The sequence below is a fragment of the Chelmon rostratus genome, chromosome 15 (genome assembly GCF_017976325.1).
Source record: "Chelmon rostratus isolate fCheRos1 chromosome 15, fCheRos1.pri, whole genome shotgun sequence".
In the NCBI taxonomy this organism is placed as follows: Eukaryota; Metazoa; Chordata; class Actinopteri; order Chaetodontiformes; family Chaetodontidae; genus Chelmon; species Chelmon rostratus.
Genome location: NC_055672.1, coordinates 12078263 through 12090118, shown reverse-complemented (window position 1 = coordinate 12090118; position 11856 = coordinate 12078263). Strand labels below are relative to the sequence as shown.

General features: G+C 41.1%; 1 protein-coding gene across 1 annotated transcript; it reads right to left on the bottom strand.

Moving 5' to 3' along the window:
- Positions 1-5199: 5199 nt before the first annotated feature.
- On the bottom strand, positions 5200-11620 carry mtfr1l (mitochondrial fission regulator 1-like). Its single transcript, XM_041953928.1, has 8 exons — positions 11511-11620; positions 10458-10621; positions 10193-10300; positions 9938-10047; positions 9281-9492; positions 7953-8343; positions 7312-7473; positions 5200-7137 (listed from the first exon to the last, which is right to left on the bottom strand). Exons 2-7 carry the CDS (start codon positions 10470-10472, stop codon positions 7356-7358), a joined length of 954 nt encoding a protein of 317 aa, XP_041809862.1. The 5' UTR covers positions 10473-10621; positions 11511-11620; the 3' UTR covers positions 5200-7137; positions 7312-7355.
- Positions 11621-11856: the final 236 nt, after the last annotated feature.

The following is an 11856-nucleotide window of genomic DNA, read 5'->3' as shown; positions in this document are numbered from 1 at the left end:
ATCTGGGACTCTGGGACTCACAAACCGACTCTTATCAATTTCTTATCAAAACTGAGACTCTGAGCCGAGGGGAAAAGAGAGTGAGGAGGCAAGAAAGATGGCCATATTCTCTGCATCTTCATCTGCTTGGGTGAATTTCTTTAATCACTCATAAACCTACGAACAAATTTCTTGCTTTGATTTGCAGAATTGTCTTTTAAAGAGGCTGTTCAGGACTTTATTTTAGCTGACCATTTTCAACCATTTCCTGAAGAGACTTTTGAGATTTTTCTGATTAAGGTAAGAAGGAGGGATGAGGAGGTGGCAGGCTAAAACAAGGCCACGATGATGACTTGCTCCAATTAACAGAGTAAAATGATGGATATGAACAAGCCACAGATATCTGGCTGCTGTGCTGTCCTTAAAACAGATCCCATCAGCCTCATCTGTAATCCCTCCTCATTACGCCCTCACCTCGTTTTCTCCATTTATCAATTCCTCTATCCAACTTGTACTCTTTGGAGGCCACAGTTAAAGGAACATTTTGACATTTTTGGACTCCACTCTCGCTGCTGTCCGTTAAATATTAGGCTACAGACAACAGCCTATTAGCATATATTAGCATAAAGACTGGAAACAGGCAGACACACAAGTCATTGCTCTTGGCAAAGAAATTGTCTCGCACATAAGTACAATATGTCATTTTAACACTTTGACTTCCAAGCAAAATATTTCATATTAATTTCTGAACTTTAAAGGTGCTGCCTGGTGGATTTTCTTACTTCGGGTCAAGAGGACTTTAGCACGAAATCAAAGGCAGCATAAGGAACATTCAAGAGTTCATTTCATGTCTGATAGACGTTCAAGATATTCTGATCTGCCTAACAGGGTCCGGTTTGAGCTTAAACACAGCACTGAAAAGCAGCAACAGGTTCAGCACAGTGTTACAGTGAGAGGCAGCGCAACACCTAAGTGCTATCAACAATTCCATTTATGGGCACAATTTACTTTGCATCACAAAGCAATCACTTTAGTTTAGAGGGCAAACCCACTAATAAGACAGAAACACTACAAAGGTCCAAAAATAGAAACAACAGCGTGAATTCTATGGCGCCGCAGCCACAGAGCTGTTCCTGTTGTGAGTCATAAGTGTTAGTTTTGTGTCTTGGTGACGTTGGCGGATGCGTGGGTGACACCGGGGGAGGGTGGGTGGGAGCAGCAGATGCGTTGCTTGTGTTCCCCCAGACCCTTGTCATCCACTCAGTCTCAGCTTCATTCAGCTGGTTGTTGCTACGATACAACATGGGAGATGACACTCGAACCGAACGCGCAGACAAACACACAAAAGCTGTTACTTTCTCACACATTGTGGGAAATCTTTTCCATTTCTGAAACAATTGAAATGTCTTGCCCACAAAGTTGGAGTCAAATCATTTAGCTGTGAATGCTTAACATATTGCTGCAGTGGTTCGCATTATTCACATAAACTGTGTTTGACATGTTTAGTACTGTGGCTTTTTCCTGTCAAATGAAAAGGATGCTGAGACTGACAATATTTGGGTGATTTCGGCGGCTGTTGGCTCTCAGGTTTAATTCCTCTTGTGTGGATAATGAGGAGGACAGAGTTTGGGAGCTGTTTTGATCATCATGAAGCTTAGTGCACTATGTCTCTGGTATTTCCTCTGGTATTTCCAAAGTTGAGGGCCATTCAGCCCAGAAAACTATCCAAAAAAAAGGAGAAGGGGGGAGGCAGAGGCAGGGATACAACTGCAGAACAGCATTCAGGAAAGTGTTCGAAACTCACTTGTGTTAATTGTTCTTGCACCTTGATAGCAAAATGTGTTAATTAAAAGTCCAGTTATGTTCAGAAAGGTTGTGGCGGAGGTTGAAAAATCTACTTTGAGTCAGTAGTGGTACCCTAGAGCAAACGTATGAACATTGACTAGCATTAAATTGATATTGTCTCAGTGCACAGGGCTGCCAACTTTCCTGCAAATTCAATTTCTTTTCAATTCATTTTAGGGGTGTGCAGACATATTTATTTGACATAAAGCACTCCTTCACTGTGATGCATGCAACTTGTATATATACATATAATATAAATGTAATGAGGAGAACAAATTAAAAGTTGGTGTCTGTATACATCCATGGCGTTTGCTAAGCATGATTTCATGTTTATTCAATTGTATTTTCCTATCTGTGTAGCTTCAAGGGTTGTCTTGGGAAAACAAAGTTGTATTTCCAAGCTAACACTTTCTACAGTTGCCTGTTTTTGATGACAAAACCATTTCCCTGGACTTCCAGCACAAGTATTAATTTGAATTTGGGGTTGCTAATGCAGCATTTTAAGATGTGAACCGTGAGTTCCTGTCACTCCCAGAAGGATGCAAATGGGCCAAGAAATAATGGCAACTGTGACATGTTTTCTGTAACACCTGCTCTGTGAGAGTGATGGCTCCCGGGGCGATCTGTGCCCCCCCAGTTTCGCTTCAGCTCAGCTGTAGCTCAGAATGCAGCAGTGCTCGACACATTTGTCAGGCCGATTCATCAACACCAAAAGCCCCGACAATGTTTCTGTCCAAAGTAAAACTTCATCTATTTAGACGACACAAAAGAAATCGTCCACCGTGAAGGGAAACCAAAAAGCAATTCCTTTGATCACATTGTGCATGAAAGTAACAAATGGGTTTGAAACCTGACAGCCTCTGGGCAGCATCAGGAAACATGTAGGACATTGGGGGAAGTTTCTGTGTCCAACGACAGGTCTCCTTATGAGGGCTTCCAGCTACATAAGGAGACATTGATGAAAAGCACTGGGCTCAGGGAGATGGAGGAGCCCTGCTGACCAGTCAGTATGACAGATACTCTACCTGTTGGCGTGTTTGCTGCTTCACTGCTGCTCATCACAGAGCAGGAACTTGGCTGGTGTTACTGCCTCATGTGGGGCGAATGGAGCTGGCCAAACTACAGGAGTACTGCTGAAGAGACAGATCTCCAGGTGGGACAAAGTCATTGTCTTGCAAGACACAAACTAAGCCTCAAATGTTGGTGTGCCAGGTCTCGAGGCAAGACCAACATGTCCAAAGTCAAATCCAAGTCCTAAAGTCCTAACGTAGGACACCCCTCACTCAGTGTAATGCCAAACGTTCAAACACAGTCATACCTATAGCAAACTTACAGAAATAATTAATCCTTTCCAGCTATGATAGTGGTGTGGCACTGTGGCAATGCTGGTCTGCCGGTCAGTCCACCACTTTGATCCAGACTGAAATATCTTGACAATTATTGGATAGATTGCCAAGAATTTTACGCAGAGGATGAATCCTGTTGACTTTGGTGATCTGGCGTCTCCTCTAAGAATCGTCATGAGGAGGACATTCTTGGCTCAACAACTATTGGATGTATTTGGTCCAGACATTGCTGTGTCCCTGTACTGCAGTAACTTTGTTTATGCTAACTTAAATTATCCAGCACTATCATTAGACCGACATTTTTTATCCAGTACTTTGGTTTATGATCAAATACCTGAAATATTAATGAATATTTATTCCCCACAGCACCTGTGTGAAAATGGTAGTAGAGCTATATGTAGGGTACAAACATGTGAATACGTGAGCATGCTAATAAACTAGGATGGTAAACACGATAAGTATATCCGCTAACATCAGTATTTTAGCATTGTCACTAAGCATGCTAGCATGCTAACAAACTAAGATGGTAAACACATCTAATGGTATATCAGCTAACATCAGCATTTTAATATTGTCGTTGTGACTATGTTGATGCTAATAAACTAAGATGGTAAACACAGTAGATAAGTCAAGTAAGTCCAGCATTTTAGCATTGTCACGTTAGCATGCCAACAAGCTACAATGGTACACACTGTAAACAGGACATCTGCTAACATCAGTATTTTAGCATCATCGCTGTGAGCATGTTAGCGGACTAACAATAGCATTTAGTCCGCTAACATGCAATAGTAATAGCTCAAAGCACCGCTGTTAACGCTAGCATGGTTGTAGGCTGTTAAACAAAGCAACAGATTTTTTACTTAAACTTCAGCAGTGTGAAATGTGCCTTGGTATGTTAATTCTGCGACCCATTCGTAGTTTCCGTGCTGAATGTTTTCACGTTGCTTTCTGTTTTTTGGTCACTGGACATTGGACAATTTCAAGGGTCAGAAAACCAGACAAAAATTATTATTCAAAGTGTTTTATATACATCTGAAAATACATCTGGAGAGGATCTTTAACATTTACTTCATAGAAAAACAATATAGTCAACAATATCGAACCTGTTGTGAAAAGGCCACTCAAATATGTATTAACCTGCTTTGAAATTCTTTTCTCGAGTCACGTAGAGATGAAAATGTGTCAATGTCACTTTGAACTAAAGGACTGTATTTATAGGTTTAACAGAGCCTAATTTTGACACTGAGCCCTATTAATTGAGCTCTCCACAGACATCTCCCTGTATCTAAAATAGGTAGGAAGTCCATCGTGGAGGTGAAGAGGGACAAAGTAGGCCAAGGACTCTCACAGAAAATAGACTGTGGCGCACTGAGGGGCCGGATCATCTTGGGAAAGAACAGGAAATGGGAAAGAATGTGGGTTAACAAAGATCTTTGAAATTACAAGTGTACGAGTACAGGCCCCCCATGGTGTGATGAAGTGAGGAGGTGCTACATATTTATGACTGTCTGCCAGACTTCTTACAGCTAGAAGGTGTAGAGGGTGTGTTTAATATTACAAACGCATAAACTTTATTTAGCAACATCTCTATGAGGGCTAAATGGTCAAATATGGAATGTCTGTATCAGTGTTGGAATATAACTAAGTACATTTACTTTCAATTTATGCTACAACATTTTTTTTACTTCTTTGCGGGTACTTTGTAGATAAGGATTTAAAATATATGTTCATTTTGTCTTCTTACACCACTGGTTGACATTACAATCAACATAAAAGTAAGCCTATATCCCCATCCCACTTTCGCTACAACTCCAGTAGCCATTTACAGTACACACCTCTTTTGTTTAATTGGTGGAATTAGATCTATATACTAAATTCTGTTTTTTAGGGTGGAAATTATGTTGCTCAGTACTCTTTACAGCAAAAATGCATTTAACAAATGATTTTTGTTCACCTGCACTGCCCCCATGTGGTGCGTATTGACTCTGCATGGTGAAGCCAAAAACAAACTTTTCCCACAGACCAAACATAGTTTCAAAACATCAGCCAATCTTTATTTACAAGTCCTCACATGACAAAAAACACACAGCTCGTGGTGTGGGCTCAATCCTACACAGAAATACAATGGCAAAAAAACATTAAACAAGACAAGAGAAAACAATGTCTGTGGAAAATCCTGATCAGCTAAATTATCCTCTCAATTTATGATCTGGACTAGTGATGCAGTTTGTAGAGTATCTCAAGTACAGACACACGATTAACATATTTAAATTCGCATATAATAGTTTTCTCAGCTTGTTGGCTTGTTTGTGATCACTTTGACCAAAGAGAAAATTGAGAAGATCACCAAGGACAAGTTGAGGGCCAAGTCTAGCAAGACAAAACATACTTGTAACTTGACTGCTTACAGCAACACACACGGGCACATTCTTGTTCAATCCAAACAGATCACTTAGCAGAAACTTTTCACACCGCAAAACTACACTAAAGGATTCCCAGTCATGTGGGCATAAACATGACAAATGAAAAACAGAGTAGGAGTGACACATGTGGAGGTAAAAACGACATAACAGCTTTTCTTTTGAAGGGTTATTTTGAAACAAACATTCAGCAATATCACACAAACAAAACTGGTCCTTAACATCACTGTTCACTACATGTTTGTCAGATGAAAACATGGAAATCTTAGTAAAGATGAGGATGGAAGTTGCATTCAGGAAAGGGCAGGCAATGAGGGGTGGGCTGATTAAAACAAACCCATGGCACTTGAACTAATATGGGAATAAAATCAGGCATTGGAACAGGCAAAACATCTGTGGTAAGGCGATAACGAGAATATTGATTGCTATCATCATGACTCACACAAGCATTCTACCCAAACTCTGCATACAGAATGATTCAAAACCACTTTTACACATAGCTTAATCGCTTCTGCCCAAACTGAAATCACCTCTTTAATGGAATTTAGAAACATCATAAAGGTGGTTTCAGTTACCAATTAGCACATTCTACACACATTTGTGTCTAAACAGACCTGTATACACTTGTCTCTGTTGCTTTTACTGGGAACATAAACAGTTGCAAACAATGATGGGTGCATATTTCACTCACACACTGCATTGAGTATTCCTTGGATTTGTACACCTCAAACTTCAAACTATATCATCTGCATAAGATTACTCCTTTCAGTTTGGGTTTTAAAAATCAGTGTCCTGTGGTTCAGTGACTATCAATCTATGTATTAATCACAAGCAAGAGGACAGGCATAAGAGGTGCAGTGGAGCAAGCAACATTTTAAGTACACTGCCGTGCACATCTGCAAACTCAGTACTGTAATGCAAATATCAATCAGCAAAGATCTCAAGTTATTTTCCCAACACACTCTGTGATAGGCTACATACCATCTCTGCATGTACACTAGACCCCTTTCATTTGTACATAAAACATTTTCAAGTATGTTAAAAGACTTCTTTACATAACTGAAAAAAAGCTTATTTGCATCTCTTCTGTGGAAAATTCAAAAGGAAACTCTTTTAATAGCAGGATGGATTGAAGGCTTTTTAAGTCCAAAAACTTTGTTTTAACTGTCTGCATGTCAGCTGCTCCACGGTGTGCTATAACATAATCAAAAAAATGCATCTAAAATCAAAACAGCCCACAAACAGAGCATGTTTCTGGACAGCAGTGGAACCAGTCTGCTGAGTCTTCATTAAAGATGAATTCATACATAAAGGCCTTCTTTATAGAGAAATAAACTGGATGCAATATGTGATGCCGTGCTGAAACTGATTATAGGTATGGAGACTTGGCTGTTCCCCTTCTCACTGTACCAGCGCTGTGAAGTTCACATTTGGTTCTGAATGTCTGGGACAAAGTGTTTTTTGTTCTAACTGTGGCAGACAGCTATTGCCTCGGGTCTGAGGAGCAAGGTTGTGGATCCATGGGTACATATTCCACAGGCAAAGGCCTAAAAATAATCAGGAGAAAAAACAACAACAGCTAAGAACCCGCAAATGAGCTAAAACCTTATGTCACTGAATACATGACCAATGATAACCTACCACATGCCTTCAACTGTTCGTTATACAAAATATATAAAAAAAACAAACACACTACTATCCACTATCCTGTCCCGACTTACATGGAGCAGCAGGATCGGGTATTGACGATAAACACGGGATCAGGCTACTTCCGTTTCACAGAGGCAGTATCTTCTTCCTTCAGGACAAACTTTTTCCTCAGAGCTTCTGAAATCAAAGTGGCGGAGTCCTCCTCTCTGAGGGACGTACAGCCTCTGTTGTACCTGCAGTGGCACCCACCAAAAAATACAAACCAAATGTTGCAAAAATCGCTCAGGGTCCCAGAAGAACAACAATTATCAAATTATGCATTGGAGGGAATACAATGTACAATGTAAACATCATTTAGAAGACTGATGCCACTCTCATTTCTGTACGGTAAATATGACACTATAGCCAGCAGCTGGCTAGCTTTGCGTAAAGACTGGGAGCATAGGCAAACAGCTAGCCTGGCTCTATGCAAAAGTTTAAAAATGTATCTACTAGAACCTGCAAAACTAGCAAATTAACACGCCATATCATTTAATCTCTGCAAAAAACTTAATAGACTCTCTGCTCATGCTGACAACAAGGCTCCAGAAGATATGTTGCAACATGTTAATTAGTGAGGTTTAGAGGTGCTGCTTCAACAATCCTCCAAAGACCAACACATATCAAATAAGCAAACTCAGACTGAGATTTGTAGTGTCTGGCCCACTCTTACCTGTCTTTGCTCATCTTCATGCGGTTCATGTCCTTCAGGATGTCCATAACATCAGCAAAGCTGGTGGACTTTGATAGTGACACTGTATCCTCCTCTGCCTCCCGGAAGTCCATGCTAGGTCTGTCCAGATCAAAGGTCGCCGATGCCGTCATGGAAACAGGTGGCAGAGGGTCAGGGACGAGCTCTGACACCACAGAGACCACATCTTTGTCATCCTCCTCTTCCTCCTCCTCCTCCTCCTCCTCTTCTTCCTCCTCTGTGACATCGCTGATGACAAAGGAAGCGGAAGCCGTGGCAGCCGGCTGGTAGGGCGCTGTCTCGAAAGGCGCCATGGAGAAGCTCATACTTGTGTCGTCAGGGGAGAGCAGGTCAGGGGTCAGGGGGTTGGAGCCTGGAAGACAAGAAAAGGAGTGGAAAAGAGTTTAAGTTTGTGTTGAGAGAAACAGACAGCTGAAAATATCAAAAGCACAGAGTCGCAATGCCATTTCTATTTTTATCTGTCATTTGTGAATGTGAATTTGAGGCCTGCAAATCAGTACGCTATTGTTGGCACAATTATAATTTAAACTGAGTGCTATGGGAGAGTCTGCTCTACAATCACTCCCAATTAAAATAATGTTCTCTTAGCAGTATGTGACGTCTTCAGGAGATAAGCATTCATTATTGTATACCGCCCGTGAAAAGCCCAGACACTTCTAGGATCACATTGCCGACCTCATGGCTGAGCTGCATGATTGTGTAGAGAACACAAAATGCCATCACTTAGCATGAAATCCTGGTCTGTATGAGGTCCTTCCCCTGTTCACAGACCATCTCACGGCACAAAATTTACAGAATTTCGGCAGCAGTAGCAATCGGCAGCAATAGTGTTTATAACTGGCAGATCCTTGTGTTCCTCTTTTACACAACTTCCGAAAACATGTTCAAAATCAGTGGCAGTACATTACATGTGACATCATGACATTGTTGAAATGTTCAAAGAGTGACACCCAGCTGCCACTGAACCAGAGATTATGCTTTGCCACTGACCTAGAAACTGATGCCAAGACATCTTAGTACCAAAGAGCTTTAGGAGAATCAGGGCAGCTGACTTGGCAACAAAAGGATCAGTCACATGAAGATAGTAACTCAGTGGTTAAACATGATCAATAAAGCAGTTGTAACTCTCCACTGCTCTAAGCATCATTAGGAATTATAGACTGTAGTATCAGTGAGGATAGTGTCATATTTGATGTGTGACCATCTCTCAGATGATGTCCCTGTGTTTTTATTACTAGTCAAATCTGGAATGGACACGTTCACACTGTGTTCTTGATTTTGTTACCTACCAGAATCACTTGCCACAATCTTGGCAATCTGTGCTCGGAGTCTGCTGAGCTCATCCTGCAGGGCGGTTGTACGGTTCAGCGCCGTCACCCCAGGCTTCCTAAGCCCCTCCATCCTTTTGCCCTCGCGGCGGAAGTTGGGCACAGATGAGTTCCTGTGGAGCACCAGGAGGGGTGTAGGCCGCCATTCATGCTTCAGTGGACGAGTGTCACTCCTGAAAATGGAAGAGTGGGTGATCACTATGACTGAACAGTGACTTTTAGTACCATAAAAACTCATAGGGTTGAGTCCATCTTTTTAGCCATACTGCAGGTCAGCAGATGCATTTATTTCCCTCTGCCTACTCCTCCCAAAATGCCCGACTCCATATTTTACAGGTACAGCCCAATCCAATAGCACTACCATTGTCTTTTTCAAGTTTATTATGTTCAGTTTTCATCAGTACCTAAGGCTGCAAAATATTAGCATAGAGCTGAATCAGTGCCTCTCTGACACAAAAACAAGACACTGTAACCTTGCGCTGAATTTCTGTCGGCTGCATCTGTGCACCTAATAAGTTAGAAGCTTAGACAGTCTGGGATAATGGAGTTATGGTGTAGTGACTTGGCACTTGTCCATAACCTTAGTGGCTGTCTCTTTGGACTTGACTGGATACTTACCGCACTCTGGCATATGTCTCCTCTTCATCTGCAACAATCCAGGCTATGTCTGCCAAGGTAGGAACCATAGGGCCATCCATAGGCCGAAGAGGTGGAAGGCCTGGTAGTTCCTAACACACAAGGTAAAGTTGTATGCACAAGCATTTCTATTACAATAATAATGGGATATAGATTAGATTAAATTTTATTGATCTCACAAAGGAGAAATTCACTATATATATATTTATTTATTTATTTGGGGGCTCACATACTTACCTGGAAACATGCCCTTTGTGGAGGTCTGAGTGGAAGAGTGGAACCTATTCTTCTCACAACACTACGGGTGGATCCATGAGGCTTATTCTGCCAGATAGGAATAACTTCCTGCAATGCATGTTTTAAAAAACACATAAGGTATAATACTTCAATATCTGGGCTTAGTCTATAATTTGCATTCCTGCACAATCACGCGGAAGACAGGCAGTGTTAAGTTAAACACTGTTAAGTGAAGACATCACTATTAGCTATGAAGCAAACTTACTGTTTCTGTTTCCATGGTGATGGTGGGTCAGTCTCATTCGCTGGGAGGTTGCACACCAATGCTTGGTGCTAGCTGTGGCTGAAGATGGAGCAGTTCAGTGAACAGATGCCATGTCAGTACGACTGCCAACTCTTGGGATATAAATTATAGAGTAGTTAGAGCATCTGTTGAGAGAAACAGGCAGGGGGGGAACATTGAATTAGTTCACCCACAAACATAAAACAAATAGTTTAGAAATGATTAGATAAGTGGCATAAGGTCAACTAATGATAACTTTGATGACTGATTAACATGGCATGAAACATTTTTATATGATGCATGCGGCTGACACAGCTACTGAATTTGACAAATTTGCTTTGTTTAAGCTATTTTGTGTCATTCGAAAATCTGTAGTATTCATAGACGATTATTTGAGTAACATTAGAGCTGTTGGCATTGCTAGCAATTTTTAATATAACTTATATTTAGTAGACAGTGTCACTGGAATCATCTTTTTGACAAGATACACAGAAGAAACATCAGAAACTATCAGGTATCGTTTTCAAGCACTCAGCATTTTTGACTTTACAAGCTGTGCAATCAAAAAAAAAAAGAAATGATGAATTATTGAAAATTGAAAACTGTAGTTCTAAATGGTTTGACGAGCTAACTAATGTTGGCTCAAAATGTGCATCTCACTGTGATTAGACGAACACATGAAGGAGCAGGGTAAAAATCATCAGTGCTGACACAGCTAACGTTAGCTAACTCATATTCCGCTCTTTCACACAGCTAATGGTGTTAGAGGTAGCACTACTGCCTGCTTTGAGTATCGTTAGCGTTGATACAACACGATGAACGGCAGAAAGATAGCTTTAGTGCACTTATTTGTGAATCGCTTATCGTTAGCCGGTACCTATAGACTTCAAAAGCACACAGAGATCACCAGTTAGCTTTAGCAACACCAACTACGACCCCCTGTTTGACCCTCAGCTATACACCGATACCACCACTTTTAGGTGTGTTTCGCTTTTCTTCATAAAATGCAATCAACGCTGCAGGGGCGGAACTTACGGTAGTTTACAGCTTTATAAAGGAAAGCTAAACCGTTCAATTCCTAGCGAGAAGCAGCGTCTCCTCTTCGCCTTTCACGACTACAGTTGTGTTGTCGTTCATTAGGCCGGAAACCTGTGCCTTCCGTCCCGATGTTTTGATTGGCTGGAGCGCCATGAGCTTCCTCTATCAGAACCTATGCAAGAGCGACCCCCAAAGGTGGAGGTGAACAGTGCAGAATATAATATATATGTATATAATGCGGATCCACTGATCAAAATGACATAAATTCAGGCACTCAGTCGATTAAAAAAGAAAAAAAAAGTAATTTAACCTAATTTTATATTCAGAAATCAAAATTTACAAG